The 19,228-nt window shown below is 48.4% G+C and overlaps 1 protein-coding gene across 1 annotated transcript in view; it reads right to left on the bottom strand.

Annotated features, from left to right (window-relative positions):
• Positions 1 to 15,321, bottom strand: part of LOC123995277 (B-cell receptor CD22-like) — a 43,618-nt gene extending 28,297 nt beyond the window's left edge. The window contains exons 1-4 of the mRNA XM_046298781.1: positions 15,160 to 15,321; positions 14,848 to 14,895; positions 12,403 to 12,444; positions 1,312 to 1,575 (exon numbers count right to left, since the gene is read on the bottom strand). Coding sequence (XP_046154737.1) covers positions 1,312 to 1,575; positions 12,403 to 12,444; positions 14,848 to 14,893 — 352 coding nt within the window. The 5' untranslated portion in view covers positions 14,894 to 14,895; positions 15,160 to 15,321. The remainder of the gene's footprint in view (positions 1 to 1,311; positions 1,576 to 12,402; positions 12,445 to 14,847; positions 14,896 to 15,159) is intronic.
• Between the last annotated feature and the right edge of the window lie 3,907 nt (positions 15,322 to 19,228).

The following is a 19,228-nucleotide window of genomic DNA, read 5'->3' as shown; positions in this document are numbered from 1 at the left end:
CCTCTCTTATTCACTATTTATATACATGATTTAGACAAAAATGTCCAAAATGCGCAACTTCACTTTTATGCTGATGATACTGTTATTTACAGTTGTGCCTCGTCTCTTACAAAAGCTTTCCAGAACATGCAAACTGCTTTTTATACTGTTCAACATACCTTATCCTCAATACTGACAAAACTAAACTAATGGTGTTTTCTAATGCAAGAAATAGACCTCTGAACTTTTCACCTGTTATTACCTGTCAGGGCAAGGAGATTGAGACTGTAACCTCATATAAATATCGTGGAATATTTTATTGATGACAGCCTCTCTTTTAAATTGCATATTCAACAGCTTCAAAAAAAATTAAGCTGAAATTGGGATTTTATTTTAGGAATAAGGCCTGTTTTTGTTTTGAAGCCAGAAGGAGGCTAGTATCAGCTACATTTATGCCTTTACTAGACTATGGGGGTATTTTATATATGAATGCTTCCGCTCAGTGTTTGAGATCAATTGACACCCTTTACCAAGGCACTTTGAGATTTATTTTAAACTGCCAAACCCTTACGCACCACTGCACTTTGTATACCAGGGTTGGCTGTCCTTCTCTAGTCACTCGTAGGTTCAGTCACTGATATACTTTTATTTACAAAGCTATTTTGGGTTTACTACCTTTTTATTTGTGCATTTTTATTGTTCAGAAATGTGGTGGGTACTCTCTTCGTTTCTCAGGACTTGCTAACTGTTCCAAATGTCCAAACTGAATTTGGTAAAAGAGCTTTTATGTACTCTGCGCCATCGTCTTGGAACGCCTTACAAAATACTTTTAAAGTGGAAGAACTTGTCCCGATTGGTGTTTTTAAATCACTGATGAATGATCTTGAGACTGATTCCCTGATCTGTCAATGTTTTTAATTTGCTGTTTTTGATTTTGTTATACTCTTGTGAATTCTATGGTTTTTACTAGATTACTTGTAGTTTTTCATGTTGTTTGTCTGTAATGACTTGGTGCTGACTATCTTGGCCAGGATGCTCTTGAAAAAAATATTTTAAATCTCAATGAGCCCTTCCTGGTTTAATAAAGGTTCAAATTTAAAAAAAGACATAAAGCCTGGTTGATATTTATAATATAAGTGACATTTAAGCAGACACTTTTAGCCAAAGCAACTTCCAGTCATGCGTGCATACATTTAACATATGGGTGGTCCCCCCGGGAACTGAACCTACAACCCTGAACGGAGGGAGGGCTATGCTCTACCATTGTGATACAGAGGGCCACAGACAAGCTTACTGTACTCTGGTTCTTTGAACACACTCCACTACACTTACACCACACAGTTACTTTAGTGATCGTTGAATTATGTGCTCCACACTTATTCTTGGCTTCACAGTAGAAGTGGGTATTGTCCGCCCAGATTTTGGTCCTCAGGACCGGCCCGTAGCCTGTCGATCTGGTGTCACCCACTCTCACTGAGTACCAGCGGTAGCTGATCCCTGGTGGGTTGGCATCACTGCTGCAGGTCAGAGTCACTGAGCTGCCCTCTAACACTTCGCCAGAGGGAATCACAGATACTGACGTGTTCCTGGGAGGATCTGGAAGGAAAACAAAACATAAAAATTATCATCTTATCATGTCAACAAATTAATACAACCAATTAATGTCAACAAAACAGCAACAAACACAAAAAAAACAGTTTGATCTGACAGATTATATACATCTTTAATTAAGACACTCCAATAAAAAAGGTCAGAGGTGAGGGTGATTTTTTAAATCTATTTTTTATTTGTATTTATCTGTTATTTTACCAGGAACACGTTCTCATTTACAGCAACGACCTGGGGAATAGTTACAGGGGAGAGGAGGGGGATGAATGAGGGGAGAGGAGGAGGGATGAATGAGGGGAGAGGAGGAGGGATGAATGAGGGGAGAGGAGGGGGATGAATGAGGGGAGAGGAGGGGGATGAATGAGGGGAGAGGAGGGGGATGAATGAGGGGAGAGGAGGAGGGATGAATGAGGGGAGAGGAGGAGGGATGAATGAGGGGAGAGGAGGAGGGATGAATGAGGGGAGAGGAGGGGGATGAATGAGGTGAGAGGAGGAGGGATGAATGAGGTGAGAGGAGGGGGTTGAATGAGGTGAGAGGAGGAGGGATGAATGGGGAGAGGAGGGGGATGAATGAGGGGAGAGGAGGGGGATGAATGAGGGGAGAGGAGGAGGGATGAATGAGGGGAGAGGAGGAGGGATGAATGAGGGGAGAGGAGGGGAGAGGAGGAGGGATGAATGAGGGGAGAGGAGGGGGATGAATGAGGGGAGAGGAGGGGGATGAATGAGGGGAGAGGAGGGGGATGAATGAGGGGAGAGGAGGGGGATGAATGAGGGGAGAGGAGGGGGATGAATGAGGGGAGAGGAGGTGAGAGGAGGGGATGAATGAGGTGAGAGGAGGAGGGTTGAATGAGGGGAGAGGAGGGGGATGAATGAGGGGAGAGGAGGAGGGATGAATGAGGGGAGAGGAGGGGGATGAATGAGGGGAGAGGAGGGGGATGAATGAGGGGAGAGGAGGGGGATGAATGAGGGGAGAGGAGGGGAGAGGAGGGGATGAATGAGGGGAGAGGAGGGGAGAGGAGGGGATGAATGAGGTGAGAGGAGGAGGGTTGAATGAGGGGAGAGGAGGGGGATGAATGAGGGGAGAGGAGGGGGATGAATGAGGGGAGAGGAGGGGAGAGGAGGGGATGAATGAGGGGAGAGGAGGGGATGAATGAGGGGAGAGGAGGGGGATGAATGAGGGGAGAGGAGGGGATGAATGAGGGGAGAGGAGGGGAGAGGAGGGGATGAATGAGGGGAGAGGAGGGGAGAGGAGGGGATGAATGAGGGGAGAGGAGGGGATGAATGAGGGGAGAGGAGGGGAGAGGAGGGGATGAATGAGGGGAGAGGAGGGGAGAGGAGGGGATGAATGAGGGGAGAGGAGGGGAGAGGAGGGGATGAATGAGGGGAGAGGAGGGGAGAGGAGGGGATGAATGAGGGGAGAGGAGGGGGATGAATGAGGGGAGAGGAGGGGATGAATGAGGGGAGAGGAGGGGAGAGGAGGGGATGAATGAGGGAGAGGAGGGGAGAGGAGGGGATGAATGAGGTGAGAGGAGGAGGGTTGAATGAGGGGAGAGGAGGAGGGTTGAATGAGGGGAGAGGAGGGGATGAATGAGGTGAGAGGAGGAGGGTTGAATGAGGGGAGAGGAGGAGGGTTGAATGAGGGGAGAGGAGGGGATGAATGAGGGGAGAGGAGGGGATGAATGAGGGGAGAGGAGGGGGATGAATGAGGTGAGAGGAGGGGGATGAATGAGGGGAGAGGAGGGGGATGAATGAGGGGAGAGGAGGGGAGAGGAGGGGGATGAATGAGGGGAGAGGAGGGGAGAGGAGGGGATGAATGAGGTGAGAGGAGGGGGTTGAATGAGGGGAGAGGAGGGGGATGAATGAGGGGAGAGGAGGGGGATGAATGAGGGGAGAGGAGGGGGATGAATGAGGGGAGAGGAGGGGGATGAATGAGGGGAGAGGAGGGGGGAGAGGAGGGGATGAATGAGGTGAGAGGAGGAGGGTTGAATGAGGGGAGAGGAGGAGGGTTGAATGAGGGGAGAGGAGGGGATGAATGAGGTGAGAGGAGGAGGGTTGAATGAGGGGAGAGGAGGAGGGTTGAATGAGGGGAGAGGAGGGGATGAATGAGGGGAGAGGAGGGGATGAATGAGGGGAGAGGAGGGGGATGAATGAGGTGAGAGGAGGGGGATGAATGAGGGGAGAGGAGGGGGTTGAATGAGGTGAGAGGAGGGGAGAGGAGGGGGGATGAATGAGGGGAGAGGAGGGGAGAGGAGGGGATGAATGAGGTGAGAGAGGGGGGATGAATGAGGGGATGAATGAGGGAGAGGAGGGGAGATGAATGAGGGGAGAGGAGGGGAGAGGAGGGGATGAATGAGGGAGAGGAGGGGGATGAATGAGGGGGGGGATGAATGAGGGGAGAGGAGGGGGATGAATGAGGGGAGAGGATGAATGAGGGGAGAGGAGGAGGGATGAATGAGGGGAGAGGAGGAGGGATGAATGAGGGGAGAGGAGGAGGGATGAATGAGGGGAGAGGAGGGGGATGAATGAGGGGAGAGGAGGGGGATGAATGAGGGGAGAGGAGGAGGGATGAATGAGGGGGAGAGGAGGGGAGAGGAGGGGGAAATGAGGGGAGAGGAGGGGGATGAATGAGGGGATGAATGAGGGGAGAGGAGGGGGATGAATGAGGGGAGAGGAGGAGGGATGAATGAGGGGAGAGGAGGGGGATGAATGAGGGGAGAGGAGGGGATGAATGAGGGGAGAGGAGGGGGATGAATGAGGGGAGAGGAGGGGGATGAATGAGGGGAGAGGAGGGGGATGAATGAGGGGAGAGGAGGAGGGGGATGAATGAGGGGAGGGAGAGGATGAATGAGGGGAGAGGGAGGGGGATGAATGAGGGGAGAGGAGGGGGATGAATGAGGGGAGAGGAGGGGGATGAATGAGGGGAGAGGAGGGGGATGAATGAGGGGAGAGGAGGGGGATGAATGAGGGGAGAGGAGGGGGATGAATGAGGGAGAGGAGGGGGATGAATGAGGGGGAGGGAGGGGGATGAATGAGGTGAATGAATGAGGGGAGAGGAGGAGGGATGAATGAGGGGAGAGGAGGGGATGAATGAGGGGAGGGAGGGGGATGAATGAGGGGAGAGGAGGGGGATGAATGAGGGGAGAGGAGGGGGGGAGGAGGGATGAATGAGGGAGAGGAGGAGGGATGAATGAGGAGGAGGAGGGATGAATGAGGGAGAGGAGGAGGGATGAATGAGGGGAGGAGGATGAATGAGGGGAGATGAATGAGGGGGATGAATGAGGGGGATGAATGAGGGGAGAGGAGGGGATGAATGAGGGGAGAGGAGGGGGATGAATGAGGGGAGAGGAGGGGGATGAATGAGGGGAGAGGAGGGGGATGAATGAGGGGAGAGGAGGAGGGATGAATGAGGGGAGAGGAGGGGGATGAATGAGGGGAGAGGAGGGGATGATGAATGAGGAGAGGAGGAGGGATGAATGAGGGGAGAGGAGGGGGATGAATGAGGGGAGAATGAGGGGAGGGGGGGGATGAATGAGGGAGAGGAGGGGGATGAATGAGGGAGAGGAGGGGGATGAATGAGGGGAGAGGAGGGGGATGAATGAGGGGAGAGGAGGGGGATGAATGAGGGGAGAGGAGGGGGATGAATGAGGGGAGAGGAGGGGGATGAATGAGGAGGAGGGGGATGAATGAGGGGAGAGGATGGGGGATGAATGAGGGGAGAGGAGGGGAGAGGAGGGGAGGGGATGAATGAGGGGAGAGGAGGGGGATGAATGAGGGGGAGAATGAGGGGAGAGGAGGGGGATGAATGAGGGAGAGGAGGAGGGGATGAATGAGGGGAGAGGAGGAGGGATGAATGAGGGGAGAGGAGGGGGATGAATGAGGGGAGAGGAGGGGGATGAATGAGGGGAGAGGAGGGGGATGAATGAGGGGAGGGAGAGAATGAGGGAGGGGATGAATGAGGGGAGGATGAGGGGGATGAATGAGGAGAGGAGGGGGATGAATGAGGGAGGGGGAGAATGGAGGGGGATGAATGAGGGGAGAGGGGGATGGAGGGGAGAGGAGGGGGATGAATGAGGGGAGAGGAGGGGATGAATGAGGGGAGAGGAGGGGGGATGAATGAGGGGAGAGAGGAGGGGGATGAATGAGGGGAGAGGAGGAGGGATGAATGAGGGGAGAGGAGGAGAATGAGGGAGAGGAGGGGATGAATGAGGGGAGAGGAGGGGGATGAATGAGGGAGGGAGGGGGATGAATGAGGGGAGGGGGGGATGAATGATGAATGAGGGGAGAGGAGGAGGGATGAATGAGGGGAGGGAGGGGAGGGGGATGAATGAGGGGAGAGGAGGAGGAGGGATGAATGAGGGGAGAGGAGGGGGATGAATGAGGGGAGAGGAGGAGGGGGATGAATGAGGGGAGAGGAGGAGGGATGAATGAGGGGAGAATGAGGGGAGAGGAGGGGGATGAATGAGGGGAGAGAATGAGGAGGAGGGGGGGATGAATGAGGGAGGAGGAGGGATGAATGAGGGGAGAGGATGAATGAGGGGAGAGGAGGGGGATGAATGAGGGGAGAGGAGGAGGGATGAATGAGGGGAGAGGAGGGGGATGAATGAGGGGAGAGGAGGGGGATGAATGAGGGGAGAGGAGGGGAGAGGAGGGGGATGAATGAGGGGAGAGGAGGAGGGATGAATGAGGGGAGAGGAGGGGGATGAATGAGGGGAGAGGAGGGGGATGAAATGAGGGAGGAGGAGGGAGAATGAGGGGAGGGGAGGGAGGAGGGAGAATGGGGATGAATGAGGGGAGAGAATGAGGGAGAGGGGATGAATGAGGGGAGAGGAGGGGGATGAATGAGGGGAGAGGAGGGGGATGAATGAGGGGAGAGGAGGGATGAATGAGGGAGAGGGGGATGAATGAGGGGAGAGGAGGGGGTGAATGAGGGGAGAGGAGGGGGATGAATGAGGGGAGAGGGGGGATGAATGAGGGAGAGGGGAGAGGAGGGGGATGAATGAGGGGAGAGGAGGAGGGATGAATGAGGGGGAGGAGGAGGGGGATGAATGAGGGGAGAGGGAGGGGGGATGAATGAGGGGAGAGGAGGGGGATGAATGAGGGGAGAGGAGGGGGATGAATGAGGGGAGAGGAGGGGGATGAATGAGGGGAGAGGAGGGGGATGAATGAGGGGAGAGGAGGGGATGAATGAGGGGAGGAGGGGGAGGGGAGAATGAGGGGAGAATGAGGGGGAGGGGGATGAATGAGGGGAGAGGAGGGGGAAATGAGGGGAGAGGAGGGGATGAATGAGGGAGAGGAGGAGGATGAATGAGGGGAGAGGAGGGGGATGAATGAGGGGAGAGGAGGGGGATGAATGAGGGGAGAGGAGGGGGGATGAATGAGGGGAGGGGGGATGAATGAGGGAGGGATGAATGAGGGGAGAGGGGGATGAGAATGAATGAGGGAGGGAGGGGGATGAATGAGGGGAGAGGAGGGGGATGAATGAGGGGAGAGGAGGGGGATGAATGAGGGGAGAGGAGGGGGATGAATGAGGGGAGAGGGGGGGGGGGATGAATGAATGAGGGGAGAGGAGGGGGATGAATGAGGGGAGAGAGGGGGGATGAATGAGGGGAGAGGAGGGGGATGAATGAGGGAGGGGGGGGATGAATGAGGGGAGGAGGGAGGGATGAATGATGAATGAGGGGAGAGGAGAGGGGATGAATGAGGGGAGAGGGGGATGAATGAGGGGAGAGGAGGGGGGATGAATGAGGGGAGAGGAGGAGGGGGGATGAATGAGGGGAGAGGAGGAGGATGAATGAGGGGAGGGGGATGAATGAGGGGAGAATGAGGAGATGATGGGGGAGAGATGAATGAGGGGAGAGGAGGGGGATGAATGAGGGGAGAGGAGGGGGATGAATGAGGGGAGAGGAGGGATGAATGAGGGGAGAGGGGGATGAATGAGGGAGAGGGGGAGAATGAGGGATGAATGAGGGGATGAGGGGAGAGGAGGAGGGATGAATGAGGGGAGAGGAGGAGGGGATGAATGAGGGAGAGGAGGGGGATGAATGAGGGGAGGGGGGGATGAGAGGGGAGAGGGGGGATGAATGAGGGAGGGGATGAATGAGGGGGGGATGAATGAATGAGGGGAGAGGAGGGGGATGAATGAGGGAGGAGGGGATGGAGGGATGAATGAGGGGAGAGGAGGGGGATGAATGAGGGGAGAGGAGGGGATGAATGAGGGGAGAGGAGGGGATGAATGAGGGGGGGATGAGGGGAGGGGGATGAATGAGGGGAGAGGAGGGGGATGAATGAGGGGAGGAGGAGGGGGAGAATGAATGAGGGGAGGGAGGAGGGGAATGAATGAGGGGAGAGGAGGGGATGAATGAGGGGAGAGGAGGGGATGAATGAGGGGAGAGGAGGGGGATGAATGAGGGGAGAGGAGGGGAGGGGGATGAATGAGGGAGAGAGAGGGGGGAGGAGGGATGAATGAATGAGGGGGAGAGGGAGGGGGATGAATGAGGGAGAGGAGGAGGGGAGAGGAGGGGGATGAATGAGGGAGAGGAATGAGGGAAGGGGATGAGGGGAGAGGAGGAGGGGAGGGAGATTGAATGAGGGGAGAGGAGGATGGGTTGAATGAATGAGGGGAGAGGAATGAATGAGGGGAGAGGAGGGGGATGAATGAGGGGAGAGGAGGGGGATGAATGAGGGGAGGAGGAGGGATGAATGAGGGGAGAGGAGGGGATGAATGAGGGGAGAGGAGGAGGGATGAATGAGGGGAGAGGAGGAGGGATGAATGAGGGGAGAGGAGGGGATGAATGAGGGGAGAGGAGGGGGATGAATGAGCCAATTGTAAACACTGACAACTTTTCAGAAAGTTGTCCACCATTTTTGTTGTTGTTGCAGCCTGAATTTAAAATGAATTAAATTCAGACTATGTGTCATTGGCCTACCCACAATACACCAGAATGTCACAAGGGAAATATACTCTTTTGGATAACTGTAATTTTTTAAATAAGTATTACAAGTGGAAAGCTGAAATGTCTTGAGTCAATGTGCTTAACACTCCGTGTGCAAATTATAGTGTTCAACGTGATTTTTAAATGACTTCCCCCCCATCTCTGCACCCCCCAACACATGCAATTATCTGTCAGGTCCCTCAGTCCAGCAGTGAATTTCAAACAGAGATTCAACCACAAAGACCAGGGAGGTTTTCCAATGACTCGCAAAGAAGAGCACCTATTGGTAGATGGGTCAAAATTAGAAAAAAGAAGAGCACCTATTGGTAGATGGGTCAAAATTAGAAAAAAGAAGAGCACCTATTGGTAGATGGGTCAAAATTAGAAAAAAGAAGAGCACCTATTGGTAGATGGGTCAAAATTAGAAAAAAGAAGAGCACCTATTGGTAGATGGGTCAAAATTAGAAAAAAGAAGAGCACCTATTGGTAGATGGGTCAAAATTAGAAAAAAGAAGAGCACCTATTGGTAGATGGGTCAAAATTAGAAAAAAGAAGAGCACCTATTGGTAGATGGGTCAAAATGAGAAAAAAGAAGAGCACCTATTGGTAGATGGGTCAAAATGAGAAAAAAGAAGAGCACCTATTGGTAGATGGGTCAAAATGAGAAAAAAGAAGAGCACCTATTGGTAGATGGGTCAAAATGAGAAAAAAGAAGAGCACCTATTGGTAGATGGGTCAAAATGAGAAAAAAGAAGAGCACCTATTGGTAGATGGGTCAAAATGAGAAAAAAGAAGCAGACATTGAATATCCCTTTGAGGAAACTGCTCAGGGATTTCACGATGAGATCAATGGTGACTTTAAAACCATAAGAGTTTAATGGTTGTGATAGAAAACAGAGGATGGTTCAACAACATTATAGTTACTCCACAATACTAACCTAAATGACTGAGTGAAAAGAAGGAAGCCTGTACAGAATGGAAATCTCTGAGTGGTTTCCTTCCTAACCTGCGACCGAGTTTGGAAGGACGCCTGTATTTTTGTAGTGACTGGGTGTATTGATACACCATCCAAAGTGTAATTAATAATTTCACCATGCCCTAAGGGAGTGTGAGGAAGTCATAAAAAAATAAACCTTTACTTAAATTATGCAACACTTCCAGTAACAGCTGGCACAAATACAACATATTTTAGACCATGCCCCCAAATATGCTAATAGGCCCCAACACTTCCAGTAACAGCTGGCACAAATACAACATATTTTAGACCAAGCCCCCAAATATGCTAATAGGCCCCAACACTTCCAGTAACAGCTGGCACAAATACAACATATTTTAGACCAAGCCCCCAAATATGCTAATAGGCCCCAACACTTCCAGTAACAGCTGGCACAAATACAACATATTTTAGACCATGCCCCAAAATATGCTAATAATCCCTCCGCCAGCACATTGCCCCACCCACATTTCAAGGTTCAGAAATGATTGTTCCTTACATTGAATATATTGGGTAGAAAATGTCCCATTATACTACATCTTTACCCATGAAGGCACTGACCATTAGCATGTGAGTTACCTAACAACCATAACTGCATCTAAAGTATCATATATGTACGGAGCATTCAGAACTGCCACCACCATGCTTCACCGTAGGGATGGTGCTTCACCGTAGGGATGGTGCTTCACCGTAGGGATGGTGCTTCACCGTAGGGATGGTGCTTCACCGTAGGGATGGTGCAAAGTTTCCTCCAGACGTGATGCTGCCACCACCATGCTTCACCGTAGGGATGGTTCAAGGTTTCCTCCAGACGTGATGCTGCCACCACCATGCTTCACCGTAGGGATGGTGCAAGGTTTCCTCCAGATGTGATGCTTGGCGTTCAGGCCAAAGTGTTCAATCTTGGTTTCATCAGACCAGAGAATCTTGTTTATTGTGGTCTGGTGCCTTTTGGCAAACTCCAAGTGCCTTGTCATGTGACTTTTACTGAGGAGTGGCTTCCGTCTGGCCACACTTATCATAAAGGCCTGATTGGTGGAGAGCTGCAGAGATGGTTGTCCTTCTGGAAGGTTCTCAGATCTCCACAGAGGAACTCTGGAGCTCTGTAAGAGTGACCATCAGGTTCTTGGTCATCTCCCTGACCAAGGTCCTTCACCCCCGATTGCTCAGTTTGGCCGGGCGGCCAGCTCTAGGAGGAGTTGGTTCCAAACTTCTTCCATTTAAGAATGATGGAAGCTACTGTGTTCTTGGGGACCTTCAATGCTGCCAGAATCTCAAGGATGATCAATGGAAACAAGATGCACTTGAGCTGAATTTTGAGACTCATAGCAAAGGGTCTGAATACTTAAGTAAATAAGGAATTTCTGTTTTTAATTTTAAATTAGATGATTAGATTAATTAGATGAGGGGGGGGGCATTATAATGGTGGTCCTGTAGCTCAGTTGGTAGAGCATGGCGCTTGTAACGCCAGGGAAGTGGGTTCAATCCCCGGGACCACCCATACGTAGAATGTATGCACACATGACTGTAAGTCGCTTTGGATAAAAGCGTCTGCTAAATGGCATATATTATTATATTATTATTATTATAATTTCATCCATTTTAGAATAAGGCTGTAACCTATGGTTCTACATGGAAGCAGAGGGTTCTTCATGAGAGGATTATAAACCAAAAAAAGGGTTGTACGTGGAACTCAAAAAGGTTCCCCCATAGGGTTCCCCCATAGGGTTCCCCCATAGGGACAAATGACAGATTGTCTATTGTTTTTAATCTTTTAACGATCTTTCTCAATCGTCATCATACCCGCAGAGCCGGTGGTGTAGCGGGAAATTCAGTTCACTGGCAACAAAGAGGTTGTGAGTTCAAAGTCCCAGTGAGATTGACTCCCAAGTAATCAGAATACAGTAAGTCATCAGAATACAGTAAGTCATCAGAATACAGTAAGTAATCAGAATACAGGAAGTAATCAGAATACAGTAAGTAATCAGAATACAGTAAGTAATCAGAATACAGGAAGTAATCAGAATACAGGAAGTAATCAGAATACATTAAGTAATCAGAATACATTAAGTAATCAGAATACATTAAGTAATCAGAATACATTAAGTAATCAGAATACATTAAGTAATCAGAATACATTAAGTAATCAGAATACATTAAGTAATCAGAATACAGGAAGTAATCAGAATACAGGAAGTAATCAGAATACATTAAGTAATCAGAATACATTAAGTAATCAGAATACAGGAAGTAATCAGAATACATTAAGTAATCAGAATACATTAAGTAATCAGAATACATTAAGTAATCAGAATACAGGAAGTAATCAGAATACATTAAGTAATCAGAATACAGGAAGTAATCAGAATACAGGAAGTAATCAGAATACATTAAGTAATCAGAATACAGCAGCATACTGTCCTTAACAGTAATAATTCCTTAAAAATGCAGCAATGTTTTGTATATTTACCATATTTCCACTGTAATCAGTAACTGGGATTTTTTTTCTTACAGTGTAATGAAGAAACCTCTGGATCTATCAGTGGAACCCTATGGTTCTATCAGTGTAATGAAGAACCCTCTGGTTCTATCAGTGTAATGAAGAAGCCTCTGGGTCTATCAGTGGAACCCTATGGTTCTATCAGTGTAATGAAGAACCCTCTGGTTCTATCAGTGTAATGAAGAACCCTCTGGTTCTATCAGTGTAATGAAGAACCCTCTGGGTCTATCAGTGGAACCCTATGGTTCTATCAGTGTAATGAAGAACCCTCTGGTTCTATCAGTGTAATGAAGAAGCCTCAGAACCCTCATAAATCTAGTCTTTAGCCACACCCCACCAGTGAAGTAGTTCTGACCCACTGTTTGAAATACACTGATCTGAATACTCACTAGTGCAGACCGTTCCTTCCACCCCACCTTGACACAGGGTACCTGAAACACACAGCAGTTCTCTATCAGGCCCGTTGACCCCAACCCTGCTTGATAGATGGCTTGGACAACAAACTACTAAGTTAGTAAAAAGATTAACAGTTTATAATTATTAAACTGCTTCCCAATTGATTAACCATTAACCATTGACCATTGACATTACAATTTACATAATCTGAGGCCGTATTTATAAATAGATCTAGGATTAGGTTCCTCCTGTTAATGTCATCTTTATTGATTTATTCTGATCTAAAAGGCTAAACTGATCCTAGATAAGCAGTCCTACTCCGAATCGCTTCATGAATATGGCCCCTGAAATGTCCTGGACCTGCTCACTGCTCTTAGTGATCTGACAGGATGTTTTCATTTCAAGCTAAATTCCAAGAAATTGGTTACGTTGTGACTGGGAGGAAACAGGCAAAACAGCAGTTTTTATGGAACTGAGTTAGTGGTCTCTGTTCCCAGGGCTGGGTTCAACAGAACTGAGTTAGTGGTCTCTGTTCCCAGGGCTGGGTTCAACAGAACTGAGTTAGTGGTCTCTGTTCCCAGGGCTGGGTTCAACAGGACTGAGTTAGTGGTCTCTGTTCCCAGGGCTGGGTTCAACAGGACTGAGTTAGTGGTCTCTGTTCCCAGGGCTGGGTTCAATAGGACTGAGTTAGTGGTCTCTGTTCCCAGGGCTGGGTTCAACAAGACTGAGTTAGTGGTCTCTGTTCCCAGGGCTGGGTTCAACAGGACTGAGTTAGTGGTCTCTGTTCCCAGGGCTGGGTTCAACAGAACTGAGTTAGTGGTCTCTGTTCCCAGGGCTGGGTTCAACAAGACTGAGTTAGTGGTCTCTGTTCCCAGGGCTGGGTTCAACAGGACTGAGTTAGTGGTCTCTGTTCCCAGGGCTGGGTTCAACAGAACTGAGTTAGTGGTCTCTGTTCCCAGGGCTGGGTTCAACAGGACTGAGTTAGTGGTCTCTGTTCCCAGGGCTGGGTTCAACAGGACTGAGTTAGTGGTCTCTGTTCCCAGGGCTGGGTTCAACAGGACTGAGTTAGTGGTCTCTGTTCCCAGGGCTGGGTTCAACAGAACTGAGTTAGTGGTCTCTGTTCCCGGGGATGGGTTCAACAGAACTGAGTTAGTGGTCTCTGTTCCCGGGGCTGGATTCAACAGAACTGAGTTAGTGGTCTCTGTTCCCAGGGCTGGGTTCAACAGAACTGAGTTAGTGGTCTCTGTTCCCAGGGCTGGGTTCAACAGGACTGAGTTAGTGGTCTCTGTTCCCAGGGCTGGGTTCAACAGAACTGAGTTAGTGGTCTCTGTACCCAGTGCTGGGTTCAATAGAACTGAGTTAGTGGTCTCTGTACCCAGGGCTGGGTTCAACAGAACTGAGTTAGTGGTCTCTGTTCCCAGGGCTGGGTTCAACAGGACTGAGTTAGTGGTCTCTGTACCCAGGGCTGGGTTCAACAGAACTGAGTTAGTGGTCTCTGTTCCCAGGGCTGGGTTCAACAGGACTGAGTTAGTGGTCTCTGTTCCCAGGGCTGGGTTCAACAGGACTGAGTTAGTGGTCTCTGTTCCCAGGGCTGGGTTCAACAGAACTGAGTTAGTGGTCTCTGTTCCCAGGGCTGGATTCAACAGGACTGAGTTAGAGGTCTCTGTTCCCAGGGCTGGGTTCAACAGGACTGAGTTAGTGGTCTTTGTTCCCAGGGCTGGGTTCAACAGAACTGAGTTAGTGGTCTCTGTTCCCAGGGCTGGATTCAACAGAACTGAGTTAGTGGTCTCTGTTCCCAGGGCTGGGTTCAACAGGACTGAGTTAGTGGTCTCTGTTCCCAGGGCTGGGTTCAACAGAACTGAGTTAGTGGTCTCTGTTCCCAGGGCTGGGTTCAACAGGACTGAGTTAGAGGTCTCTGTTCCCAGGGCTGGGTTCAACAGGACTGAGTTAGTGGTCTCTGTTCCCAGTGCTGGATTCAACAGAACTGAGTTAGTGGTCTCTGTTCCCAGGGCTGGGTTCAACAGAACTGAGTTAGTGGTCTCTGTTCCCAGGGCTGGGTTCAACAGGACTGAGTTAGTGGTCTCTGTTCCCAGGGCTGGGTTCAACAGAACTGAGTTAGTGGTCTCTGTTCCCAGGGCTGGGTTCAACAGGACTGAGTTAGTGGTCTCTGTTCCCAGGGCTGGGTTCAACAGAACTGAGTTAGTGGTCTTTGTTCCCAGGGCTGGGTTCAACAGGACTGAGTTAGTGGTCTCTGTACCCAGGGCTGGGTTCAACAACCCTAATACAATACTGACACTGAAGGAATACCTATCACATCATAACCTACGTTTATTGACAAATTGATCATTTTTGAATTCCTCTAAAAATGGAAAAATTCTTCCTTCTCAAACTTGACCTGAACATATATTAGAAAGAAATGTAGCAAATGAAATAAAAACCTGTCAGCAGCCAGCCCAGAAAGATGAGTCTCTCTGCGCCTTTCATCTCTACACGGGGTGAGACACACCACACACACACACACCACACACACACACACACACACGATATAATCAGCAGACACTCTCACTACATGACCATCAAAAATGCACAATTAGTCATCAATGTAAAACAAATAAATAATCATCGTCACATCAAAAAAAAGTTTAAACTAAATAATATCATAAGTTCCTATAAACATCCATACATGTTCAACCATTCATTGTTGTTTTTGTCACACTGATTTATTGTAAATAGACAATAAATCAACCTACCATGTAAAGTTTCCAACACCTAGAAATGTTTTTTTTTAAACCCCCAAATAAAACGGTTTTAAAAACGATTGTCCTAATGATAATTCCTCTGATGGAAATAGTGGTCCTTCTCATTCTTCACCCAGACACGGAGTGGTCCCGTCGTCAAGCACGAATACAGACACAAATGACATCATTAGTATCCATCAATAGCGTTTAAATAAATGGCTTGAAAAGGAATAGACCGAGGGCTACATCTGCTGGCTGTTCAATACAATTATATCAGCTACTAGAAACGGGGGAATTTCAACCCGTGTTATGTGCACGTCAATGAAACGTAAATTCACTCTTTGTTATATGCGCTTTTCTCTCTACCCGTATTCTGACCTTGAATTTAAGCATGATAATAGCATACAAATCATAAAGGGCACGAATCTGATTTAGGACATTAAAAATGCCTTTCTTACAAAAATAATTTTCTACTCACTTCTCAGTAGTTGGGGGTATTTTAATGGGCTTTGCAGACATGGTTCCCTTTGCTCGCGCTGAATACATTTACCTACACCGCTGAAAACACTCCCACTTGCTGGCAAACAGATTGTCTCATGGAGTTTTCATTCAATAGGGTTTTCAGTACATTTACCTTAATTATCCCTTTAAAGCTGCAATATGTAAGTTTTTGGGCAACCAACCAAAATCACATAGAAATATGAATATCAGGGAATATCAGTCCACTAATACAGGACTAGTAAAGGCCCAGTGCAATACTGTTGAGGAAGAAAAAATATATATATATTTATATTTACAGTTGAAGTCGGAAGTTTTATCACAATTCCTGACATTTAACATTATTAAAAAGTACTTGTCTTAGATCAGTTAGGATCACCACTCTATTTTAAGAATGTGAAATGTCAGAATAATAGTAGAGAGAATGATTTATTTCAGCTTTTATTTCTTTCATCACATTCCCAGTGGGTCAGAAGTTTACATATACTCAATTAGTATTTGGTAGCATTGCCTTTAAATAGTTTAACTTGGGTCAAACTGTTTCGGGTAGCCTGCCACAAGCTTCCCACAATAAGTTGGGTGAATTTTGGCCCATTCCTCCTGACAGAGTTGGTGTAACTGAGTCATTTGATTTGATTTGATTTGATTTGGTTTGTAGGCCTCCTTGCTCGCACATGCTTTTTCAGTTTGCCCACACAATTTCTATAGGATTGAGGTCAGGGCTTTGTGATGGCCACTCCAATACCTTGACTTTGTTGTCCTTAAGCCATTTGGCCACAACTTTGGAAACATGCTTGGGGTCATTGTCCATTTGGAAGACCCATTTGCGACCAAGCTTTAACTTCCTGACTGATGTCTTGAGATGTTGCTTTAATATATACACAGAATTTTCCTACTTCATTATGCTATCTATTTTGTGGAGTGCACCAGTCCCTCCTGCAACAAAGCACTCCCACAACATGATGCTGCCACCCCCATGCTTCAAGGTTGGGATGGTGTTCTTCGGTTTGCAAGCCTCCCCCTTTTTCCTCCAAACATAACGATGGTCATTATGGTCAAACAGTTCTATTTTTGTTTCATCAGACCAGAGGACTTTTCTCCAAAAAGTACAATCTTCGTCCCCATGTGCATTTGCAAACCGTAGTCGGGCTTTTTTTTATGGCGGTTTTGGAGCAGTGTCTTCTTCCTTTCTGAGCGGTTTCAGGTTATGTCGATATAGGACTTGTTTTACTGTGGCTATAGATACTTGTCTACCTGTTTCCTCCAGCATCTTCACAAGGTCCTTTGCTGTTGTTCTGGGATTGACTTGCACTTCTCGCACCTAAGTACGTTTATCTCTAGGAGACAGAATGAATGTTTTTGTTGTGCTTTTGTCATTTTACCTGAATAAAGTGTGCGCCTGTTCACTTCACTCTAAGCATCTCCTTCCATCTCCAACCCACATCAAACATCTCCAACCCACATCAAACATCTCCAATCCACATCAAACATCTCCAACCCACATCAAACATCTCCAACGCACATCAAACATCTCCAACCCACATCAAACATCTCCAACCCACATCAAACATCTCCAACCCACATCAAACATCTCCAATCCACATCAAACATCTCCAAACCACATCAAACATCTCCAACCCACATCAAACATCTCCAATCCACATCAAACATCTCCAACCCACATCAAACATCTCCAACCCACATCAAACATCTCCAACCCACATCAAACATCTCCAACCCACATCAAACATCTCCAACCCACATCAAACATCTCCAACCCACATCAAACATCTCCAACCCACATCAAACATCTCCAACCCACATCAAACATCTCCAACCCACATCAAACATCTCCAATCCAAAATTAAATCTAGAATCGGCTTCCTATTTCACAGCAAAGTATTGTTCACTCATGCTGCCAAACATACCTTCATAAAACGGACCATCCTACCGATCCTCGACTTTGGCGATGTCATTAACAAAATACCCTCCAACACTCTATTTAGCTAATTGGATGTGGTCTATCACAGTGCCATCCGTTTTGTCACCAAAGCCCCATATACTACCCACCTGTAATGATCTTCGTCTGTTGGTAGTAGAAAGTCAGACCGAAATGCAGCGTGTAGGTTACTCATGACTTTTAATGAAGCTAATACGATACATGAAATAACGAAGAAGAAAACAACAAACGAATGAAACTAATACAGCCTATCTGGTGACTAACACTAAGACAGGTACAATCACCCACGAAATACAACGCGCACTCAGGCTACCTAAATACGGTTCCCAATCCGAGACAACTAGAATCAGCTGACTCCAATTGGGAATCGCCTCAGGCAGCCAAGCCTAACATAGACACACCCCTAATAATACACACTCCCAGCAGGTATATCTCACTGGTCACCATAGCAACACCCACATGTCACACCCTGGCCTCCAAACATATAACAAAAACACTGGTCACCCCCAATGACCAATTCGTGACATTTGGCCCCCCTTCCAGTTCTCTGACTGCCAATGACTGGAACAATTGCAAAAATCACTGAAGCTGTCCAGACTTCTGGCTCCCTCACCCACTTTAAATGCATCAGCTGTCAGAGCAGGATAATCCATCATCCGCACCTGGCCAGTCCCATCTGATCCCCACATAACTGAGGGGCAGCCCATCTGGACACGAGGGCATCCCATCTGTAACCGAGCAGCATCTGTAAATTGGGGCATCTGGGACAGAGGCCCATCTGGCAGCTGGGACAGAGGGGCATCTGTAACAGAGGGGCATCTGTAAGAGGGGCATCTGTACCCATCTGTACAGCCCATCTGTAAAAGCCCATCTGTACAAGCCATTTACATTACATTTAGCATTTAAGTCATTTAGAGAGCTCTTATGAGAGGAAGCTCGGTACTGAGAGGAAGCATTCACCTTATGACATCCAGTAGAACAGTCAGTACAATAGTGCATCTAAATCTTAAAGGAAGGTGAGAAGGATTACTTATCCTATCCTAGGTATTCCTGGCTGGCTGGTGGGGTTTCAGGTGTCTCCGATCTAGAAGATCTTGGTGACTGGCACTTCTGGCTGATCCTGGCAGACTGGCAGTTTGTTCCACCATTGGGGGCAGACTGCGAACAGTTTTGACTGGGCTGCGCTGGGCAGACAGGAGACTCCTCAGTGGTAGGGAGGGAAAGGCTCTGGCTGCGCTGAACAGGCGAGGCGCACTGGACGCGCTGGGCCGTGGACCACTGGCTACCTATAGACCAGCTAGCTACCTAGAAGAAGTTAGCTACCTAAACAGACCTGCTAGACTACCTATAGACCAGGAGAAGAGACCAGCTAGCTACCTAAAGACCAGACTAGCTACCTAAAGACAGCAAGCTACCTAAAGACGCTGAACAGGCGACGCACTGGACCTGGTGCGTGGCTGGAACTGGTGGACCAGCTAGCACCTACAGGAAGCCTGGTGCTACCTATAGCCTGCTAGGAGGACTGGTGTACCTATAGGTGGCTCTGGATAGCTACCTAGGCGACCTGCTAGCTACCTATAGACCACCGAGCCTGCCCAAGACCACCTGGCTACCTATGACCAC

The sequence above is a fragment of the Oncorhynchus gorbuscha genome, linkage group LG02 (genome assembly GCF_021184085.1).
Source record: "Oncorhynchus gorbuscha isolate QuinsamMale2020 ecotype Even-year linkage group LG02, OgorEven_v1.0, whole genome shotgun sequence".
In the NCBI taxonomy this organism is placed as follows: domain Eukaryota; kingdom Metazoa; phylum Chordata; class Actinopteri; order Salmoniformes; family Salmonidae; genus Oncorhynchus; species Oncorhynchus gorbuscha.
Note: the sequence above shows the minus strand (reverse complement) of the source record. Positions and strands in the feature narration are given on the sequence as shown.